Below are 24,664 nucleotides of genomic sequence, written 5' to 3' on the forward strand. Positions count from 1 at the left end.
TCTTCATGCAAGGCACATTATTTAAAATATTTGTGGAGAGTTTTGGGTCCAACTGACTAGTCAGAAACTCCTTACCACAGGAAGAAAGTAGAACAGTAAAAAAATTATTTCCAGAAATATTACATTCCTTTTGGGAAAGCACTCTATAATTCATGGATGAGTCATTGTGAAAATAAAAATGTTAAATAATGGATATGACTGTAACTGAAAACCCTGAGAGCTAATTACCCTACTCAAAGTTTCTAGTAACTCCTTCAGGAATATTAGACAGTAATTAGTTATCCAAATGAAGCTATTACTCACTGTGACCCACTTCCTAGAAATACTGTATAGGTGCCATGCTACTATTTCCGTTCTCATGGCAGATTATAAAGTACACGTCATACTTCAAAAAATGTTATATAGTATTATTTGTATTTATAAACTATCTGATTAGATTCTAACTCAATTAACTTTTATTAATGTCAGGTAGTCTTATACATCATTTTATACATATTATCTTCCTTAACCTCATTTAACTATTACAATGACCATAAAAGCATTTTCTCCATTTGACAACTCATGAAACTAACATGAAGGCTCTCTGCTCCTTTATATGCAAGCCCTGGTTTTATGCTGCTTATCTTGAAAAGAATATCAATAGTCAAGTACTTCTAGTTCCCAGAAATGCCTAACTTAGTTATATGAATCAGCTGAATTTAGGGCCTTACAATCAAGGTGAACAGACTCTTAGAGAATTCCATTAGGATAATTGACAAAAGCTAAATCAGATAATTTTATAAGAAACAATCTCTAAAGAACACCTTGTCCAGCTCTCTGGACTTCTATAGATGAGAAAACTGGGTCCAAAAAGATTAAACAATGTGCGCATATTCATATGCCCAGTTACTGATTGGCAGAGCCAGGATCAAAATGAGAAAGTACATCTCCTTTTATAAATGCAGTGTCGTATTAACTACACAAGTGATTCTTAAGGTCATCAGACCCAATGCCACCTCTGCTCTTTTTATAACAAACTAGAGACCCAGTGCACGAAAATTTGTGCACTTGGGAGGGGTCCCTCAGCCCAGCCTGCGCCCTCTTGCAGTCCAGGACCACTCAGAGGATGTCCACCTGCCGGCTTAGACCCGCTCCCCGGGGAATTGGGCTTAAGCTGGCAGTCAGACATCCCTCTGGCAGCCCGGGAGCCCTCAGGGGATGTCCACCTGCCAGCTTAGGCCTGCTCCCCAGGGGATCGGGCCTAAGCTGCCAGTCAGACATCCCTCTGGCAGTCCAGGAGCCCTCGCGGGATGTCCACCTGCCAGCTTAGGCCCGCTCCCCACGGGGAGCGGGTCTAAGCTGCAGTCGGACATCCTTAGCGCTGCCAAGGAGGTGGAAGAGGCTCCCGCCACCACCACTGCACTTGCAGCCCTCAGCCCAGCTTGTGGCTGAGCAGAACTCCCCCTGTGGGAGCGAACTGACCACCAGGGGGCAGCTCCTGCGTTCCTGTGTTGAGCGTCTGCCCCCTGGTGGTTAGAGCATGTCATAGCGACTGGTCGTTCCACCGTTAGGGTCAAATTACCCTTTTATTATATAGGATATCTGTAATGTGCCCTTTACTACCTTGAAATTCTTAAATAATAATCCCACCCTCACATGCAATAAAAAAGTAATATAAATTCAATGAAAGAAAAAGAATTTTACAAGAAAATAATATGTATGTTAATATGTAAATGCTGCAGACAGCTACACTAAAGGCTGAATAGGTAGTTGCACTGGCCAACAAGGCAATGCTGCTACTGAAGTAATTTTCTAAAATGATAAAAACTCTAGGTAATGTTTAAACAAAACAAAGTACAATCTTCCATCACCTTCAGGGGTCCTCAAACTACGGCCCACGGGCCACATGCGGCCCGTCGAGGACATTTATCTGGCCCACCGGGTGCCGCTGCCTGTCCTGCTTAGCAGCCGACTCGTCCCGGGCCCACAGTGCGCATAGGAATTTGTTCATAGTTTTTTCTTTTAAACTATAGTCCGGCCCTCCAACGGTCTGAGGGACAGTGAACTGGCCCCCTGTTTAAAAAGTTTGAGGACCCCTGCCTTACATAGTACTTATACTGCTAAAAAATTTAGTGCCTATTGTAACCACTCAAGAAATGCTAACGTAATTATGTATATTTATGTAGTTAGTATCTAGGTTCAGGTCATTATAAACAGATTTTTCACCTACACAAACTTCTGGCAAGACATTTGAAAATCATATGGAATGAGGGAGGAATTTTCAGTATTCAGGGCTTCCCTAAGCATTACAGGATATCTAGCAACACTAGGCCCTCTCTACCATAAATCCAAGAAATGCCTTCTGCCTCCAAGTTATTATGGTGGCCAATATTCACACAACTTTTGAGAACCAATATCTTGAAAGTAAAAACCTATGTTCAGAAATACCAAGGGAAATTCAGGAATTTATCCACTACCATTTAAATAGGCCCTCTTTTAACTGTTTCATATCTCTTGAAAATAATCTATACCAGGAGTAACATGAATTTACAGGATAGTAAAGACTGGAAACACTCATTAAAGTAGGCCTGTCTCCTAAGAATTTGGCACCTATTCTAAGTTTCTATGCCCATGAAGAAGAGAAGAAGAGCCATATGGCAAGAATAAATTACTAATTATTCAGCTTATCAAATTTATGAAAGACAATCAAAAGTAAGAACATTTTCTGAATATAACCTTCCAATTTCTCAGCAGATTTTTAAATCCTACAAAACAGTTTTCACTTAGCTTCCAAAAATGGTTTTCTTTGAAACAAATATATACTGTAGGAGGTTTATAATGTAAGCATAATGCAATCATGTAAAAAAAAATTTAACCATGCTTAAACAACTATTTATCTGCAACTGACTTATCAAAGCAGTTTTGCTTTCATTTTAATATCATTACCTCATACCAACAACAGAAATGTTACTGGTGTACAAAGAAAAAAATATATATAAATACCTATCCAAAACTCTTTACCCCAAACAGATAAACTCTAACATACCATTATTTATATTTTTGACAATGAAAACACCTTAATTATAGACACATAACTCTTACAAGATTTCAATAAACATGAAAGAAAACTCAATATAAACAATGAAGAAACTTAACCTGAAAAAATATTTCCTTCAGTTACGCTTTTTAAGATACTTTAAAAATGAAGGAAAGCCCTAGCCAGTTCTGCTCAGTGGTTAGAATGTCAGCCCACAGAATGAAGGGCCACAGGTTTGATTCCGGTCAAGGTCACTTACCTCATTGCAGGCTCAATCCCTGGCCCCGGTCTGAGTGCGTGCCCAACCCATGGATGTGTCTCTCACATCAATGTTTCTCTCCCTCTGTCACTCCCCCTACCTTCCACTCTTTCTAAATATCGATGGAAAAAAATATCCTCAAGTAAGAATTAACCCAAAAAAAAATGAAGGACAAAGTTTCTTCATCACAAAATTTTACAGCATCAAGGAAAATCAGAGGTTAACCTGCCCAAATCTGTTTCAAGAGCAAAAAGAATATATAACAAAAAGGTGATAACTTCTTCATTTTACATAATTTCTCTTTTTTACTATACAGAAAATTTAAAAAACAAATTAAAATGCATAATTTCTCTTTTATACTATTCAGAGAATTTAAAAACCAAATAAAAATGAAACATATAAACTAATAAGCCTAAGCATACACAACATAACTTTAGCAGAAGGCAGTAAGTATCATGGGCTCAACACTCAAATAGCATTTTACTTTAAGCTTATTGGGATAGGGAAAGAATACGTTGTATTCCTCAAGTACAAACTAGGTAATACAAAGTTATGTAAAATGTTCCATGGAAATGGTTTAATATAAATTGCCTGTCAATATTCTGAGTCTTGAAAACTGAGCTGTTGTCCCTTTTAGAATTTTACAATCTATATATATAAAAGCCTACGCAACAGGCCAACCTTTCGACCAGAAGCTATGATGCGCACTGACCACCAGTGGGCAGACGCTCAACACAGGAGCTGCCAAGCTACTGTGATTTGGCAGCTGTGGTTTTCGGGTGACACACCTGGAACCAGAGAGAAGAGAGCCTGATTCTGGGGGGTGTCATCTGAGAACCACCCTCTCGCAATCTGGGACCCCTCGGGGGATGTCGGAGAGCCAGTTTCAGCCCGATCCCCGCAGGCCAGGCCAAGGGACCCCACCAGTGCACAAATCCGTGCACCAGGCCTCTAATCTATAATAATAAAAGCACAATATGCTAATCAGACCGGACGTCCTTCCAGACGCCCTTCCTCCCAGACAAAGCTGCAGCAGGCAGAGGCCGAGGCAGAGACAGCAGAGGCCCCCAGCCAATGCGGCGGCAGCGGGCAGGAGCTGGGGCCAAGGCCCTTGCATGAATATCGTGCATCGGGCCTCTAGTGCTTTCTAATAGTTAAGCAAGTGTATTACAGATTCCCATTATCAAGGAATTCTTGATGATTTGCTCTTTTCTTTTTCAGAGCAACAAACTATAATGTTCAAGTACCTCTCACAAGATAACTTTTTTACTCCTCACCAGAGGATATGTTGTTATTTATTTTAGAGAGAGGAAGAAATATCAATGGTAGAGAGAAACATCGATTGGTTGCCTCCCACAGCCCAGACCAGGGATCAAAATCGCAACCTAGATATGTGCTCTGACCAGATATTGAACCCACGACCTTTTGGTGTATGAGATGATGCTCCAACCAATTAAGCCACCCAGCCAGGGCTCACAAGATCATTTTTAAAGCATGCAGTGATACCTGTGAAATTCAGGTCCTCCTTCATTTAGGGTTATGAATGTGGTTTATTAAACAGCTCCCAGAGAGTGTGAGAAAAAAATTACAATGAAATATTTGGAAGGACACAATTACAACCAAAAATTGATGAATATATCCTTTTCCTTTTTTAATTTCTTCATAGTAAAAACTGGGTAGTTGATGAGACAAAGAGGAATCCTTACCACAAAACACTCAATAAAGAAAACAGTTACTAGTTAGCCAACTGTAACTACTGGCTAACACAACCCACCCAAGGAACCTCTCCAAAGACAAAGAAATATGCTATCAACAAAAAACAAACATCATCAAAGAAACACTGGATCGTCTGACATTTTTTCAAGTAGTTCTTTCTTTCATTGATATTCCTACTAAGGGTTACAATCTATTTCCAGAAATCTATTATCCTCACATCCATTTTATCCTATAAAATTTGAGGCCATAGTTTGAAAAGAAAAATCCAGGAGAAAATATACATATTCTTTAAATATATCCTCTAAATCACTAAGTCACTTTAATTTTAATGTTAATTCAGGAGTCCAAAAACTCAGAAAAGCAAGTTACCACTTTCTAAAGTTTTCACATTGCTTTCAGCTTTATTTATAGTTAGGACAATTCACCAGAAAAATATAATTATACAAAGGAGCTCAATGTTTGTTAAACCAACAAGTAAACATTAAATATTAAACATTAAAACTAGTATTTAATAATAGATGAACACCTTCCTGGCTTGCCAAAAAAAGGATGGCATCTCTAATCACAGGTAATATCTGAGATTGCACAACCAAAAACCATTAACACCAGATCTCAAAGCAGGATTTTTCATTTAATGTCCATGGATAAACTCATTCCAAAACTTTGATGTAGTACTCTTTCATCTTTCTAGAACAGCAAAGCTTTCTCCTATTATATAACACTAGAGATTGGGGCGGGGAGCAGAAGTGCCTCAACACAGCCTGCACCCTCTCCAATCCAGGATCCCGCAGGCCTAAACCGGCAGTTGGACATCCCTCTCACAATCCAGAACCTCTGGCTCCTAACCGCTCACCTGCCTGCCTGCCTGATCATCCCTAACTGCCCTCCCCTGCCAGCCTGATCGCCCCTAACTGCCTCTGCCTCAGCCCCCGCCACCATGGCTTTGTCCAGAAGGAAGGCAGGACAACCAGAAAATGTCCGGTCAACCCGGTCTAATTAGTATATTACCTTTTTATTAGTATATATAGCCTGTGTAGAATTTTGGCCAATGAGGTTTTATACAGTCTTTTCCCATTATTCAGTATTACTAAAGAAATAGTATAATTCCCTAAACCATGGCAAAGAAGCAAAAGCTTTGTAGATATCAGAGACCATAACATTTTATTACAATTCTATATAATAAAAGGCTAATATGCAAATAGACCGAACTGCGGAACAAACAAACAACCAGTCACTATAACATGCACTGATCACCAGGGGGTGTGCACGGAATATGGTGTGCATCAGCCACAGCAGGATGGTGGAGTAGGTGAGCAGGGGGCGTCAGACCAAGGCAGAGTGCCAGTCACTGTCATCAGGGCGAGCCTCTGGTGGTTACTGAAAATTCTTTGCTCCCGCACATCGCAGTCCTGCCCGGTGCTCACACCTGCTGCTGGCACTGGCCCCACTCGCACCCACTGCTGGTGCCCAGTGCCAGCCCCAATTTACTTGGCGCCATCAGTAGGTGTGAGCAGCGGCTGCCGGCCCCGATCACCCCTCAGGGCTTCTCCACCTCCCCCTGCTCCTGAGAAGTGATCGGGGCCAGCAGCCACCACTCGCACCCGCTGCCAGCAACGGCCCAGCTCGCACCTGCAGCTGGCGCTCAGCACCGTCATCGGGTGTGAGCAGGGCCGGCACCATCAGCACATGGGAGCAGCAGCGGCGGGAGCGGGGCTGCTGGCAGACAGGGGACTGGGAACTGTGGTGGGAGGGGCCGGGCAGGGGCACGGAGGATGGGCCGAGACCTGTCCCTGTGCCCACCGCAGCCTCACGGCCCACAGTTCCTTTCAAGGTGCACAAATTCGTGCACTGGGGCCCTAGGACTGAATAAAAGAAGAGGGACATTTGCTAAAGAATAACCTATTGAAGACCATTAGTGGCAACCTCTTATCAGAGTCAGAAAATTCCATTAGACTTATAGTCTCTTCTACCTGGAACATTTTATCCCAGACAGTCATAACATTCAGGTCTCTCTTTGCTCAACTAATATCTTCAAAGAGGCATAAAGCACTTGTGCTACCTAATGAAATACAATGGTTGTCTCAATGAACATCTTTTTAATTTAAAAGACTGAACTGACAACTATGATTATTCAGTCTCGGGTATAAGGCTGATTTTTTTTAATAAATTAATGAAACAAACCTGTCACTTCAAAAACAGTAACTTATAATATTTATTGCCAATGATAAAATTTGAGCTTTGAAGTGAAAATTAGAATTGTGGAAAACTTGTATCTTTGGGAAAACTTGAAAATTTTGGGAACCTGGTGAACTTGACAGCTTACCAATGCTTAAAAGCTTTTCTGATGAGACAAGAAGCAATATTAAATGTGAATTTTTAAAATTTGTCTAATGAAAGTCATACACGAACAAATTTTGCTTCTCAAAATGATTAATTCCCCAATAGGGACATAATTATTTTAATTTTTTCAGGGCATTCTGCATAGTGCCTTTAACATATCCCATATCTAGAACACCAAAAAGATCAAATCACTCTGGAAAATAAATTAGGCTACTGATTTATGCACAATATTCTGAATAACCATTCATAATTCATCTCTGTTATCAGAATTACCAAACATAAAAGTTAAATAGATAGTCCAAGACATAGATCCCAGATTTTTTTTTTTTTTCCAGAGAGGAAGGGAGAGGGAGAGAGGGATAGAAACATCAATGATGAGAGAGAATCATTGACCGGCTGCCACCTGCACTGCCCCTTGCTGGGGACCGAGCCCGCAACCCGGGCATGTGCCCTTGGCCAGAATCGAACCTGGGACCCTTCAGTCCACAGGCCGACGCTCTATCCACTGAGCCAAACCAGCTAGGGCAGATCCCAGATTTTAAGATCAGACTTTAAATGACAGTGAAATAATTACCAACCTCGTGAAAGAACTTAAGTTCAAATAATAATGGCTTTCACCATGTGACAAACCAAGTTACAACCTCTAATTATAAAAATGTTAATAGTCACCTGTGTCCAAACAGTGAGAACAAATGACAAAACAAAGATTCACACAGGGTTTCTCTTTTTGTATTTCTGAACTTGAACTTCTCTTGATTTGATCCCTAAATAAATAAAACCAAAATAAAAAAATCTGAATCCTGAATAAAATCAGACTCCATAAAGAAAAAAAATACACAAACCAAAATATGACTTAATTGCCACACTATAATATCAAACAGAACGTATTCTGACCACACAAAAGTTCAATGAAAGTGCTTTAAAATAATTATTTTTAAAATAAGCTTCCAACTAAACTCAACATATAGAAATATTATAAAGCAAAATAATAAAAAAAGAAGTATGACAATATCTTGTTACATGTTGGTTAGAATAAAATAAAAATGTAAATCATCCAAAGCCTTAGCTTTGCCATTCAAGAAAGTTCACAACTGGATTTTTATTCTTCATCAAGCAAACGTGTAAATACTAAAAGTCTTCTTCATTGTCAATTTTAAAAAAGAAAAAAAGGCCTTTCCTGTTAAAACATATGTTGTTCCGTCTCTCCAACCACCAATGTTTGAAAGTCAGAAACAAAAGGAGTATGAGACATAAAAACAGTTGGGTATTTATTTTAGAAGCAATCTTCCAAAAAAGCTCCATAATAATGAACCATACACATTAGACAACTCTAACAAATATGTCTTTACATTTGGTAGGATTCTAGACCAAGGTCTCTGTGGCCCAAGCATATCAAACATTTAGAATGCATCTAAATTCCCAGTTTCAAACTGAATTGGAGAAATTTGTTTCATTATTGTAAATCCTATTAAACCAGTATTCTTTGTAAAGTGGAAAATGTCTGACCTTGAGGGCTATGGAGGGTATAATGAATGCAGAGTTTAATTAGGGCCCACTGCTAGCTCACTATAATCTATTAATTAGCGTTCTCAGTTCTGTAAATCTCACTGCAGTGTTTCACTTTACTTTAAAATTCCACCCTTTGTTTTTTGGACCAAAGATACACAATTTTAGGATTGTATGATAATTATAGTGGGTGCAGGAAGAATATATTCCTGCCAGCCTTGGTGTTTAATTAGGGCAAGGGGCAGAATCTAGATAAGGCAGTGTTTACCCTCCTTCAGCACATATGGCTTTTTTGGCATCATAGTCCTATGGGCCGTTTCATTTCGCTGGACTGTAATGCTGAGTCCCTACTAGTCTTTTCAGAAGATTCAAATATTTGCCTTTGTATATAGCTTGATAATTAGGAAGGAAATTGCCATTGCTTTTTATCCACACAGCTTTTAAAATATGGACATAATCAGCTGCCCAATTAATTTTTTGAAAATAAAGAAATATGCCAATAATTTTCCCTCATTAAAATAGACATTTCCAAGTTGCTTGATAATAAAAACTATCTTGGTGATAAGCATATTTTTAGCATCATCAGAAAGGTACATTGGAGGTTAGTTAGTTCAGTGATAGAGCCAGTAACCTCAATTTAACTTCTCCCAAAATACACACACACATATATGTACATACATTTATATATACACACATATATACGTTATATTTACATTTACTTACATACTCACACATACAATCTATTCCTAAAAGGTAGAACTTTAAAAGAAAAGTGTTTGTTCATGTATAACTTTTACACAATATTTATAAGTTATAGCTCAGCCACTTTTCAGGTCAATGGAAATAAATTGTGATTATTAACAATCCATTTAAGATTGGATAATATCCAAGAATGATGTGCTATGATGCTTAATTATCTAAATAAAGTTCTTCATATTTGAGCATTGATATGCCACCATTACATACTCCAAATTTATCAATCTCATTTTTACAAAATTAAAAGAAACTAAAATCTACCCGATGAATACAGATAGTTTCTAAAGTATCTACACTGATACTTTATAACAAGCTAAATTAAGCAAACTCATTACTCCTCTCTTGATATTTATAATTCAACACCAATCTAGAAAAACTTTCAGAATGTACTATTATTTTACATTTAGGAATGATAAACTTTTCACGTTGTACTTCACTTTCTGCAACTTAAATTTTAACTGAAGAAAAGTTATTTCTTCATTCTATTGTCATACATCATCTGAGCATCTTGTACATCAATGACTCTCAAGGTGAGGAGACAGCAAAATCACCTGGATGGCTTTTTTTAATTAAACGTACCTAAGATTTTAAACACCCTTTTTCTATACACACATTCCTTCTACTGAGGAACACTGTCACAATAAATAATCATTATGTATAGGAATCTGTCACAACCCTGAGATATAATATGGCAGAAAAAAAGGATGAGAAGCATCAGCCAATAGTCCCTTGTTCCTTTTCCCATCTTTTACAACTGAGCCCTAAAGTGGCAATAGAACAATCATAAATTCCCTGTGGCTGATGAGCAATACTCAACGGGCAAAAATTAAAACCATTTCCCCTAAAAACTTGAACAAGACAAGGTTGTCCACTTTACAACTTTTATTCAACACTAGAGGCCCGATGCAGGAAGATTCCTGCAATAGGGCTTCCTGTGGCGGTCTGCTTCCCTCCCTTCTCCGCCGGCCCGCCTGCTTCCCTCACTTCTCTGCCTGCTTCCCTCCCTTCTCCCCTGCCCCGTCTGCTTCCCTCCCTTCTCCGCCGGCCCACCTGCTTCCCTCCCTTCTCCGTCAGCCCGCCTGCTTCCCTCTCTTCTCCCCTGCCCCTCCTGCTTCTCTCCCTTCTCCACAGCCCCACTTGCTTGCTTCTACATAGCCTCACTCCCTTCTGCAATGCTTGGCTTCCTTCTACGCTGTCTTCAGTCTTCGCTCTACTCCTGGATATGCAAATTAACCGCCATCTTGGTTGGGTTAATTTGCATACGCGCTCCTGATTGGCTGGTGGGCGTGGCTAGTGGGTGCAGCAGAGGTACGATCAATTTGCATACTACTCTTTTATTAGATAGGATTAGTGTGCCAGTGCAGACTCATGCACATTGAAAGAAAATTAATTAGAAGAAATATTTTAATATCGCTATTCGCCCTTTCTCTATAATACAAGTGTCAACTCACAGAGACAAAAAAAACAATACAAAAAAATCAATGAAACCAAGAGCTGGTTCTTTGAAAGGATAAACAAGATTGATGAACTTCTAGCTAGGCTCAACAAGAAGCAAAGAGAAAGGACCCAAATAAACAAAATCAGAAATGAAAGAGGCAAAGTAACAACAGACCCCACAGAAATACAAAGGATTGTTTAAAAATACTATGAACAACTCTATTCCAACAAACTAGACAACATAGAGGAAAAGGACATATACCTAGAAAAATACAACCTCCCAAAACTCAATCAGGAAGAATCTGAAAATCTCAATAGGCCAATAACTAAGGAGGAAATTGAAGCAGTCATCAAAAAGCTTCCAGCAAACAAAAGCCGGGGGCCAGATGGCTTCACAGAGGAGTTTTAGCAAACATTCAAAGAAGAACTAAAACCTCAGGCTATTCCAAAAAATTCAAGAGGAAAACACACTTCCAAGCTCATTCTATGAAACCAGCATTACCCTATTTCAAAAACCAGATAAAGAACACAAAGAAAGAGAACTACAGGCCAATATCCCTCATGAACATAGATGCCAAAATTCTAGCAAATTGGATCCAGCAGTACATCAGAAAGATCATACACCATGACCAAGTAGGATTTATCCCAGGGATGCAAGGATAGTATAATATCTGCAAACCAATAAACATGATACATCATATAAACAAATTGAGAGATAAAAATCACAAAGTCATATCAATTGATGCAGAAAAAGCAGTTGACAAAATCCTACACCCTTTCTTGATAAAAACCCTCAGCAAAGTGGGAATAGATGGGTCATACCTCAACATAATAAAAGCCTTATACAACAAACCTACAGCCAACATCATACTCAATGGGCAAAAACTAAAACCATTTCACCTAAGAACAGGAACAAGACAGGGATGCCTACTTTCACCACTCGTGTTCGACATAGTACTGGAAGTGCTAGCCATAGCAATTAGACAAGAAGAAGAAATAAAAGGTATCCAAATTGGAAAAGAAGAAGTGAAACTGTCCTTATTCGAGATGACATGATACTGTACATAGGAAACCCTAAAGAGTCCATCAAAAAACTACTAGACCTAATAAATGAATTTGGCAATGTAGCAGGATACAAAATTAATGCCAAGAAATCTAAGACATTTTTATACACCAATAGTGAACTTACAGAAAGAGAGATTAAAAAAAACAATCCCATTTACTATTGCACCAAAAAAATTAAGATACCTAGGAATAAACTTAACTAAGGAGGTAAAAGACCTGTACTCAGAAAACTACAGGACACTGAACAAAGAGATAGAGGAAGACATAAACAAATGGAAGAACATACCGTGTTCATGGATTGGTAGAATCAACATCATTAAAATGTCCATACTACCCAAAGCAAGCTATAGATTCAATGCACTCCCCATTAAAATACCAACGGCATATTTCACAGACCTAGGACAAACTCTCCAAAAATTCACATACAGACTAATGGAATAGAATAGAGAACCCAGAAATCGACCCAATCCACTATGATCAATTAATATTTGACAAAAGAGACAAGAGCATACAATGGAGTCAAGACAGTCTCTTCAATAAATGGTGTTGTGAAAATTGGACAGATACATGCAAAGAAATGAAACTAGACCACCAACTTACAACATACACAAAAATAAACTCAAAATGGATAAAGGACTTAAACATAAGACGGGAAACCATAAAAATCTTAGAGGAATCCACAGGTAGCAAAATCTCAGACATATGCCGAAGCAATATCTTCACCAATACAGCTCCTATGGCAATGGAAACTAAAGAGAAAATAAACAAATAGGAAAACATCAAAATAAAAAGCTTCTGCACAGCAAAAGAAACCATCAACAAAACAACAAGAAAGCCCACTGCATGGGAGAATATATTTGCAAATGTTATCGCCGATAAGGGTTTAATCTCCAACATTTACGGAGAACTCATACAACTTAACAAAAGGAAGATAAACAACCCAATCAAAAAATGGGCAACAGACCTAAATAGATACTTTTCGAAAGAGGACATGCTCAAAGTCACTAATCATCCGAGAGATGCAAATTAAAACGACAATGAGGTATCACCTCACACCTATCAGAATGGCTATCATCAACAAATCAACAAATGACAAGTGCTGGCGAGGATGCAGAGAAAAAGGAACCCTCGTGCACTGCTGGTGGGAATGCAGACTGGTGCAGCCACTGTGGAGAACGGTATGGAGTTTCCTCATAAAACTAAAAATGGAACTCCCATTTGACCCAGTAATCCCACTTCTAGGAATATATCCCAAGAAACTAGAAACACCAATCAGAAAGGATATATGCACCCCTATGTTCATAGCAACACTATTTACAATAGCTAAGCTTTGGAAACATCCTAAAGTGCCCATCAGCAGATGAGTGGATTAAAAACTGTGGTGCATCTACACAATGGAATACTATACTGCTGTAAAAAGGAACTCCTACCATTTGCAACAGCATAGATGGACCTGGAGAGCATTATGCTAAGCAAAAATCAGTCAGTCAGAGAAAGATAAATATCACATGATCTCACTCATTTGTGGAATATAATTAACAACATAAACTGATGAACAAAAACAGATCCAGAGACAGAGAAGCAACGATCAGACCGTCAAACCTCAGAGGGAGGGTAGGGGAGGGTAGGAGTAAGGGGGAAAGGTCAAACAAAGGACTTGTATGCATGCATATACGCCTAACCAATGGACACAGACACCAGGGGGGTGAGGGCATGAGTTGCGGGGTGAAGGGGCTATGTGGGGATAAGGACACATATGTAATACCTTAATCAATAAAGAAAATAAAAGTAAAAAGAAAATAAAAAAATAGAAGTGTCAACCAAATTCACAATCGACAATGACAGATCGAAACATGTGTGTGATTGGCGCAAGTGCTTTATATGTATCATGCATGTGCGAGTCAATTTTGCCTTTTATATATATAGATAAACTTGCTTAATTAGACCTGCTTTCTGATTTAGCTAAACTTTTCCCACCCCAGTGAAGCACCTCAACTTCTCTTTCAGGTAATGTCAGCAACACAGCAGTAAATATCAACACGAAGCAGATTATTATTGCAGATCACGCAGGAAGAACAAAGGGTAAAATATTTAACTGTAACAGTGTTTGACTATATTCTGCGCAGTGAGAAAACCTGAAGTCATTTTTAAGGTCCACCATTTCTTACTTCTTTTTAGTAGTGTCGTTTCTAAACTCTCTAAATCTCCATTGTTTTGCTAATGAAAAGAAAATAAGATTCTACCAAGTCTCCTATCTACCTACTCTAGGACTTCTGTGAGGATCAAATGAGATGAGGCACATGAAAACGCTTCACAGACATTTGGTTGAACTGTAAAATGTTTGCACCTGGCTATAAAGCAAGCCATGTTCCTGGGCTAAAGAAACTCCAAGGAGGCTAGTCGCTAGGGAAAGGAAGCTGGCAGTTGCTACAGGACGTCATTGCCCAGTGCCTACAGTGACCATTTCCAGGCTGGGCTGGACTATGGGCCACATTTTGTGCCATGGGTCTCAGCAGCATCAGCTGCAATTTGGTGGGTTGTCACTCCGAGGTGGTGGGGTGGCCTGTGTCCCACTTGGGGAAAGCTGAGTGTTGCTTTGTGGGCACAAGGTCCACGGTGCCATTTCTATGTAAATGGCCAGTGTGCATCACAGCAGCTCCTGCATTGAGCATCTGCCCCCTGGTGGTCAGTGTGCGTCACAGTGGCCGGTCAGACACTTAGCATATTAGCCTTTTTTATATTTAGATAGTACTGGAGGTCCTAGCAACAGTGATCAGACAAGAAGAAAACATAAAAGGCATCCAAATTGGAAAGTAGGAAGTAAAATGTCATTATTCGCAGATGACATGATATTGTACACAGAAAACCCAAAGGACTTCTCTAAAAAAACAACTAGATTTAATAAAGGATTTTGGCAATATAGCGGGATACAAAATTAATATCCAGAAATCATTGGCATTCTTTTTTTTTTTAATATATTTTATTGATATTTCACAGAGAGGAAGGGAGAGGGATAGAGAGCTAGAAACATCGATGAGAGAGAAACATCGATCAGCTGCCTCCTGCACACCTCCCACTGGGGATGTGCCCGCAACCAAGGTACATGCCCTTGTCCGGAATCGAGCCCGGGACCTTTCAGTCCGCAGGCTGACGCTCTATCCACTGAGCCAAACCGGTTTCGGCTCATTGGCATTCTTATACAACAATAATGAACTCTCAGAAATAGAAACAACAAAACAATCCCATTTACCATTGTAACAAAAAATAAATAAAATAGGAATACACTTAAGCAAAGAAGTAAAAGACTTGTACTAAAAAAACTATAGGGTGTTGAAAAAAGAGATAGAGGAAGATATAAACAAGTGGGAGAATATACCATGTTCATGGATTGGTAGAATCAACATCATTAAAATGTCCATACTACCCAAGGCAATCTACAGATTCAATGTAATCCCTATTAAAATACCAATAGCATATTTCACAGACCTAAAACAAACACTCCAAAAATTTATATGGAACCAAAACAGACCCCAAAATAGCTGCAGAAATCTTGAGAAAAAAGAACACAGTTGGAGGAATCACAATACTAGATTTCAAGTTATACTACAAAGCCACCATAATCAAAACAGCCTGGTACTGGCACAAGAAAAGGCATATAAATCAATGGAACAGTATAGAAACCCCAGAAATCAACCCAAGCCATTATGCTCAATTAATATCTGACAAAGGAGACATGAGCATACAATGGAGTAAATACGATCTCTACAATAAATGGTGTTGGGATAATTGGACAGCTACATGTAAAAAAATGAAACTAGACCACCAGCTTACACCATACACAAGAATAAACTCAAAATGGATAAAAGATTTAAATGTAAGTTGTGAAACCATAAAAATCTTTGAAGAAAGCATAGGCAGCAAAATATCAGACATTTCATGTAGCAAATTTTTCACTGATACAATGCCTAATGCAAGAAAAACAAAAGAAAAAAATAAATAAAAGGGACTACATCAAAATAAAAAGCTTCTGCACAGCCCTAGCTGGTTTGGCTCAGTGGTAGAGCGTCAGCCTGTGGACTGAAGGGTCCCGGTTTCCATTTTAGTAAAAGGCACATGCCCAGGTTATGGGCTTGATTTCCAGTAGGGAGCATGCAGGAGGCAGCCTATAAATGATTCTCTCTCATCATTGATGTTTCTCTATCTCTCTCCCTTTCCTTTACTCTCAGAAATAAATAAAAAGCTTCTGTACAGCAAAAGAAAACAGCATCAAAATGAAAAGGGAACCCACTGTATGGGAGAACATATTTGCCAATGATACATCTGATAAGGGGTTAATATTCAATATATATAAAATACTCAAACAAATCAACAAAAGGAAAACAAACAATCCCATCAAAAAATGGGCAGAAGAGCTAAATAGACACTTACCCATAGCAGACATACAAATGGCCAAGAGACATATGGAAAAGTTTTCAACATCACTAATCATCAGAGAGATGCAATCCAGGACTGCTGGGTCCCAACCGTTCACCTACCTGCCTGCCAGCCTGATTGCCCCTAACCACTTCTGCCTGCCAGCCTGATCACCCCTTAACCACTCCCTGCCAGCCTGATTGACGCCTAACTGCCCTCCCCTGCAGGCCCGATTGCCCCTAACTGCCCTCCCTTGCCGGCCTGGTCGCCCCAACTGCCCTTCCCTGCTGGCCCGGTCACCCCTAACTGCCCTCCCTTGCCAGCCTGGTTGCCCCTAACTGCCCTCCCCTGCCAACCTGGTTGCCTCCAACTGCCCTACCCTGCAGGCCTTGTCCCTCCCAACTGCCCTCCCCAGCAGGCCTGGATTCCCCCACCTCAACTGTCCTCCCCTGCAGGCCTGGTCACCCCCAACTGCCCTCCTCTGCCAGCCCAGTCACCCCTAACTGCCCTCCACTGCAGGCCTGATCACCCACAACTGCCCTCCCCTGCCGGACATCTTGTGGCAGCCATCTTTGACCACATGGGGGCGAGTGACCACTTGTGCACTGGAGTGATGGTCAATTTGCATATTACCTCTTTATTATATAGGATGATATAGAATAAGATAGCACTTAGCTCTTAAACTGCAAAGCCCATAATTATGCCTTGTTATATTTATTTTCTAGAAGCACAATCATATTAAGTTGCCTTTATTCCACCTTAAACTTGTTAAAGAACTAAAAAAAAAATTACAGAAGCATCCTTAAGTTAAACTATCATGAATGTCCACAGAAAGAACTGCTCCTCATTATTGCCAAGAGGACATGACAACCAAAAAAATAAAAAATAATCAAGGCAAAGGACCAAACCTGGGAAAAGCCAAGAAACAGAGGACAGAAAATACTAAATTAAATAATAATCAGCAAGATAAATGTATCAAGAAGAGAAAAACCTCAGGAAAAAAAAAATAATGGTTCATTTCATTTATATGCATGAATTCAGACAGGAAAAGCAAACACATGGAAAAAAACTAACCTGGTTTTCCTCCTGCACAACTCTATACTGTTCCTTCCAAACAGTGATTTTGGAAGCTTCATCTTTTCTGAGGGCTCGCTCTTTCTTCAGCTCTGGGCTCCAGAAGGTCTTGATGCTATTCATTGAAGAACTTAATTTGCTCTCCTTTACTTCCACATCCTTCCGCAAGAGATCATTTTCCCTTAATACTTCCTTCAGCTGTGTCTGCAGATCCATGATTGTGTTATCTCTTGCCTGACGAAGAGAGTGAGGAACAGTAGATGCCATACTCACAGGAGGGAGGTGATGCTCTCCAAATGCTATGGTGTCACTAGCAACCCCACCACTAGCTATATTAGGGCTACTGCCCATAGCAGTCATCCTAACACCATAAGGCAGACGTCCCCCAGAACGGCCAAGTGTCATAGTGCTTTTAGGTGTTTCTGAACCCACATTTTCATGATCACTTAGGTACATAGGGCCAGATGTGGCATAGGCAGCATTTAAGGACTGGATGTTCTCCATTGAAAGGGTTTTCCCACTGCCACCTCCAACACTGCTTCCAGAGCTCCCTCCTGTACTATTGGTTCGACGATGGCCCAAGCGAGGGGAACGCGGAAGCCTAGGTGAACGCCCAGGGCTCTGGCTGCTCGGTTCCACCTTCCCAACTGAACGAGCACTTCCATACATGACTGCAAGGTGAATTTATGTACCGGAAAGGTATAAAGCAGAGAGCAAAATATGGAACTCCGTGAGGTTTCTCTATGGCTGTAAGTCTGCTTAAGGCAAATCAGAAATAACAGGTCCTCAGCTGTCCGGTCTTGAAGAAATATCTTACACCATATCTGTAATGAGAAGATCACACAGTCAATCCTCCAATAATAACCATTTCCCTTCTAAGAAACACTTCATTACCCCCACTTGAGGAAGCTCTCCCTTCTATCCTCTATTTACTCATGCATTCAGAATTTGTTTACAGCACAATTTATTTCATAGTAAACATCATTCTATAAATATTTCACATCCCAAAAACTGAATATTGAAACCATACCAAGCAAATGAAAAAGTGCCAAGGAAAAGATAAAACTGTTTGAAGATATGATTTTCTAACTGAAAACCCAAGATTATAAAATGAAAAGTTATTAGGACTAATAATAAAACCCAACAAGTTTGTCAGATACAAGATCAATACATAAATAGCAATACTTTCTTGCACATTAGTAATAATAATCAGAAAATGTGATTTTTTAAAAGTTCATTCACAATAGCAACCATAAAAACACTTTGATATAAATCTAACAAAAAAAAAGGCACGCATTTTTTTTAATATATTTTATTGATATTTCACAGAGAGGAAGGGAGAGGGATAGAGAGCTAGAAACATCGATGAGAGAGAAACATCGATTGGCTGCCTCCTGCACACCTCCCACTGAGGACGTGCCCGCAACCAAGGTACATGCCCCTGACCGGAATCAAACCCGGGACCCTTCAGTCCGCAGGCCGACGCTCCATCCACTGAGCCAAACCGGTTTCGGCCGCCATTTTTTTTTTTAAATTACAAAACTTTACTGAAACAACACCTGAACAAAAGAAAAGATATCCATGCTCATGGATAAGAACACAAACACTGGAAAGGTGGTCAGTTTTTGCCCAACTACTTCAAATTCCAATGAAAATCTCTACAAGATTCTTAACATAACTCTAAAGTTGACTCTAAAATTCAAATAGAAATGTAGGGATACAAGAATAACCAAAACAACCTGAAATAAAAGAATAAAGGAGGAATATGTCCCCTAAATAGCAAGATAAATTACAGGTCCAGGATCCTTTATTTGCAATCCAAAAATCCAAAACATCAGAAAAGTGTTTTGTTTTTTCTTTTTAACTCACTTAGAGCAAAACCTGACCTAATCTAAGGTTACTTGTTTTTTATATGCATCTCAACTTAGTGTGATTATTCATACACTTCATTGAGAAAATAATGTGGACTTACAGGATACTGCATAATGCCCATTGGGTACTAACATCATCCCGAGCACTGAAGAGTCTCAGGTTTGATTGCTAGTCAAGGGCACATACCTGGGTTACAGGCCTCGGCTGGGGCGAGTGCAGGAGGCAACCAATCAGTATGTCTCTCTCATAACAATGTATCTCGCTGTCTGCGTGTGTGTGTGTGTGTGTGTGTGTGTGTGTGTGTGTGTCCCTCTCTCTCACCACCCGCCCCCCAACACTCTCTCTAAAAATCAATGGAAAAAGTACCCTCAGGTGAGGATTAACCAAAAACAACAACAACAAAAACTGAGATGTTTGTTTTTTTAATCCAGTAAATTTTGAGGTTACTCTTTATATAACAAGAGATAATGAGTACAGTATTGTTTCCTAAAACTTGTTCATATGCATACACATGTGCATACTGGACTACAATTTAAAATGTGTTTCCTTTTATAGGTTCTAAACAATTCTCAACATCACTACCAGAATAAGCTGCTAATATACAGATTCTTCAAGTGGGTCATGAACCCCCAGGAGTCTCTAAGGACTTTTCTAGAGGTCCACGATAGAAAAATTATTTTCATAATACTATGACATTATTTGCCTTTTTCACTGTACGTTCTCACAAATGTATAGAAAGGTTTTCCAGAGGTACAAGACATGTGGTATTATCCCACTGATAGCTAATGGAATGTGTCCTTGTGCACTCTTATGTATTAAAATTTTGTTTTACTTTCTAATATGATAAACAGTAATAGATATAGCCTACATAAACAAAAGCTATTTAGCATCCTCATTAATTTTTAAGTGTGTAAAGGGATGCTGGAACTAAAAAGTTTAAGAACTACTGCTCTAAAATTTAAATATGACATAATCACACGTACCAACATACACTGAGTGGCCAGATTATTATGATCTCTGAAAACATTAATAATCTGGCCACTCAGAGTGTGTGTGTGTGTGTGTGTGTGTGTGTGTATTAGAGGCCTGGTGCATGAATTCGTGCATGGGTGGTTGGCCCGCCCGCCTGCTGGTCGAAGTCCTGGTCGAGGGGACAATTTGCATATTAGCCTCTTATTATATAGGATATACACTGAGTGACCAGATTATTATGCGTTCAGAGATCATAATAATCTGGCCACTCAGTGTACATCCTTTGATGGCTTCCCAAAATAAGAATCTAAATTCCTCAGCTGTGCATATAGGATTATTCATGATTTGGGCTCTGCCTACCTCTGTCTAGGCAGGTTACTTCTGAACTACTCTTCTTTGCATAGGACAGCTATAATCAAGTACCTAAATTTTAATGAAATACCATGCTCCCTCTTGCTTCCATGACCATCCTCATCCCCATCAACTGGCTACATAAGTACTTACTACTCATTCTTCCAAATTAAGTTTAATAGTCACAATCCTACATGACCCTTAAATTCCTCAGTCTAATTTTAGCGCTCCTCTTATGGAACCAGAGGCTTTTTAAATTGTAATGTACTTACTATGTATTAGTTAATTGCTTCCTTAAAGGCAAAGAAATGTCTCATCTGCAAAACCTTGCACAACGCCCAATTCAAATCAAGCAAGCAATAAATGTTTGCTTAATCTACAAGTTAAATTAAATGCAGTAAAAATCACTAAGATAGTTCATTGTCCATTCAGAAGGTGGAAGTAATCTTGAAATTCATTTATGAAAAATGCACTAAATGCAATGTAAGACAAATATAATGAAAGCCTTTTAAAAAAAAATGTTTGTATTGATTTTCAGAGAGAGAGGAAGGAAGAGGGATAGAAAGATAGAAACACTGATAGAGAAACAGCAACATCACTTGGCTATCTCCTGCATACCCCGCATTGGGGATCAAGCCCGCAACCCAGGCATGTGCCCTGACCAGGAATCGAACCAGTTACCTCTTGGTTCATGAGTCGACATTCAACCACTGAGCCACACTGGCCAGGCAATGGAAGCCTTTTTATAATTTCCTTCATTTTAATAAACTTTATTTTTAACTGTAACCAAATTCCATAAATTGACAAACTCCTTCTCTATATGCATTGCTATGTGATTTTAACCTGAAAATCATTTAAAAATTTACTCAATGGTCAAGATTTCAACTTTTTAAAAAAAAAAAATTAACTGTTCTTCTTACATGAATAAAAATAGGAAATTCTGTAACTAAATCTTAATTCCAAGAAGACAGCATAAGCTCAACAAGAACAGACTAATGCCTCTCATCTTCTAAGAAAAGAAATTAAAAATTTATACAACAGAGTAATCATATGCAGAAAATATGCCTAAGGGCACAAATGATCTCAGTGCTGAAAAACCTCTATTAAACAATCTGTCAAGTTAATATTATAGCCACAGACCTATCAAGTACTTAAAATGAATTTTCTTATCCTATATTTTGAGTCTTTAAAAATACTAAAAAATATAAGCACAGCATTTAAATCTCAAGTTTGTCCAGATTTATGTTTATAAAAATTTCCTAAATTCTAACTCTGACAAGAACATTCATATGGTATTTGTGAACAACAAAGTTCTACCATCAACTCATATTTCCACAGTCCCATTAAAAAAATTACAATCTTGGGGCTTTTCTATTTTCACCAAAGAAACACAAATAACTCAAAAACAGCCTGAAAGTCTCAAAATACTGGGTTTCCCGCTCATAAAAAGCACAGGTGTTTCTCAGAAAAACAAGTCAAGAAAACTAATATTAATTCCATTTTGGTGGTATATACTTATAAGCAAAAAAGTATTTTTCAGATATACAAGATAATCAACATTTAAAGGGATTAGGGGTTTTTTTAAATATGTTTTTATTTATTTCTGAGAGGGGAAGGGAGAAGGAGAGATAGAAACATCAATGAGAGAGAATCATTGATTGGCCGACTCCTGAACACCCCCTACTAGAATCAAGCCCGAAACCCAGGCATGTGCCCTGAACCAAGAATCCAACTGTGACCTCCTGGTTCATAGGTCGACACTCAACCACTGAGCCACACCTGCTGGGCTAGGTTTATTTTTAAAGCAATAAAATGTGCCCTGGCCGGTGTATCCAATGGTTAGAACACCACCCACATGGACCAAAGACTTGCAGGTTCAATTCCCAGTCAAGGGCACGTACCTATGTTGCAGGTTAGATCCCTGGCCCTGGTACAGGTGCATGCAGGAGGCAACCAATCTGTGTGTCTTCTCACATAGATGTTTCTTTCTCTTTCCTGCTCTCCCTCTTTCTTGACCCCCCTTCCCAGCTCCCTTCCACTCTCTCTAAACATCAATGGGAAAAATATCCTTGAGTGAGAATTAACTAACTAAATAAATAAAATCTTTTTTAACTTCCCCAAATGAAGTGGAATGTCAAAAGTTAAAAATGCTATTCCAAATCATGAAGCAACAACAGCACTCAAAATACATGGATATAATAGTTTTTATATTATCCTCCTTAACAATGTTGCCCTTTGTATTAAGGCATATTAGTAACACTATGTTCAAGTATGAAACCTAAAATGTGACCTGAAATCTTTTCTAAGAGTAAGTGTAAAAATATGCAGTAACAAATATGCAATGTATAGTCAGACCTAAGTACATTTCATTCTAACAAGCGCCCCATGAAATAATTCTTTTTTTTTATTGTTTAAAGTATTACATATAGTTTACATATGTCTCCTTTTCCCCCACTGACCTCTCACCGGCCACCCCCACCCTCCAGCACAAGCCCTCACCCCCCTAGTGTCTCTGTCCATTGGTTATGCTTATAAGCATGCATACAAGTCCTTTGGTTGATCTCTTACTCCCCACCCCCCCACCTCACCTTCCCACTAAAATTTGGTAGTCTGTTTGATGCTTCTGTCTCTATATCTATTTTTGCTCATCAAGTTAATGTTGTTCATTATATTCCACGATGAGTGAGACCATGTGATGTTTATCTTTCTCTGACTGGCTCATTTCGCTTAGCATAATGTTCTCTAGTAATCAGGGGTCCCCAAACTTTTTAAACAGGGGGCCAGTTCTCTGTCCCTCAGACTGTTGGAGGGCCGGACTATAGTTTAAAAAAAAAACCTATGAACAAATTCCTATGCACACTGCGGGCCCGGGACGAGTCGGCTGCTAAGCAGGACAGGCAGCGGCACCCGGCAGGCCGGATAAATGTCCTCGGCAGGCCGCATGTGGCCCGCGGGCCATAGTTTGAGGACCCCTGACCTAAACATATATTTTCCCTAAAACATGCCCCTCTCCTATGTTCCCTAGTTTGATAGAATTCATTTTGACTCCTCCTTTTTCACTCCTCTATTCAACTCCCATTAACTAATCAATCACTGTATAACATCATTTGTTATCTTTCTAATAAATTTCCTTTAGCTCTCTATAACCTCATCTTATCTGGCCACTACTATCACAACATAATCTCCTAAATAGCCTCCTTGCCTAAACAGTCTTGCTTCTTTTCAATCTATTGATTATTCATAATTTTATTTTCCAAACATATTTAAGGGATATGACATATTATCTTCATCAATAATAGCAGTTATTTTGATAGACATTCTCAAATTGAGGGTAGAGGACATATCAGAAACTCCAGAAGCCAAAGGGTCATTTTTCATTTGATAAAAGCTCCGTACCCCACTGAGAATCAATATACTTTGTATGCCTTTTCATGTTTGTTCCAGCATTTTTAACTGATATAATTCATATACAATAAAATTCACCATTTTAAACCATTCAATTCAGTAGTTTTTAGTATATTCACTATGTTGAACCACACCACTATCTAATTGCAGAACACTATCATCATGGCAAAAAGAAACCCTACTTACCCATAAGCAGTCACTCCGCATTTATCATTGCCTAGGCTCTGGCAATCATACACTTTGTCTCCACAGGTTTGTGTGTTCTGGATATATGTATATGTATATGTAATGTGTATGTGTGTGTGTGTGTGTGTGTGTATAAAACCAACCATACAATATGAGGCCTTTTATGTCTGGTTTCTCTCATTTAACATAATGTCCTCAAGGTTCATTCATTTTGGAGCATGTATCAGCAGTTCATTCCATTTTATGGCTGAATAGTATTTGTTGTATGGATAGTCTACATTTTGTTCACCTATTCA

General features: G+C 39.1%; 1 protein-coding gene across 4 annotated transcripts in view; it reads right to left on the minus strand.

Moving 5' to 3' along the window:
- Positions 1-18,386, minus strand: part of ERC1 (ELKS/RAB6-interacting/CAST family member 1) — a 512,141-nt gene extending 493,755 nt beyond the window's left edge. For all 4 annotated transcript variants that reach the window (XM_080660553.1, XM_080660552.1, XM_080660551.1 and 1 more), the window contains exon 1: positions 17,583-18,386. In XM_080660553.1, coding sequence (XP_080516679.1) covers positions 17,583-18,251 — 669 coding nt within the window. In that variant the 5' untranslated portion in view covers positions 18,252-18,386. The remainder of the gene's footprint in view (positions 1-17,582) is intronic.
- Between the last annotated feature and the right edge of the window lie 6,278 nt (positions 18,387-24,664).

The sequence above is a fragment of the Plecotus auritus genome, assembly GCF_963455305.1.
Source record: "Plecotus auritus genome assembly, chromosome: 3".
NCBI lineage: Eukaryota > Metazoa > Chordata > Mammalia > Chiroptera > Vespertilionidae > Plecotus > Plecotus auritus.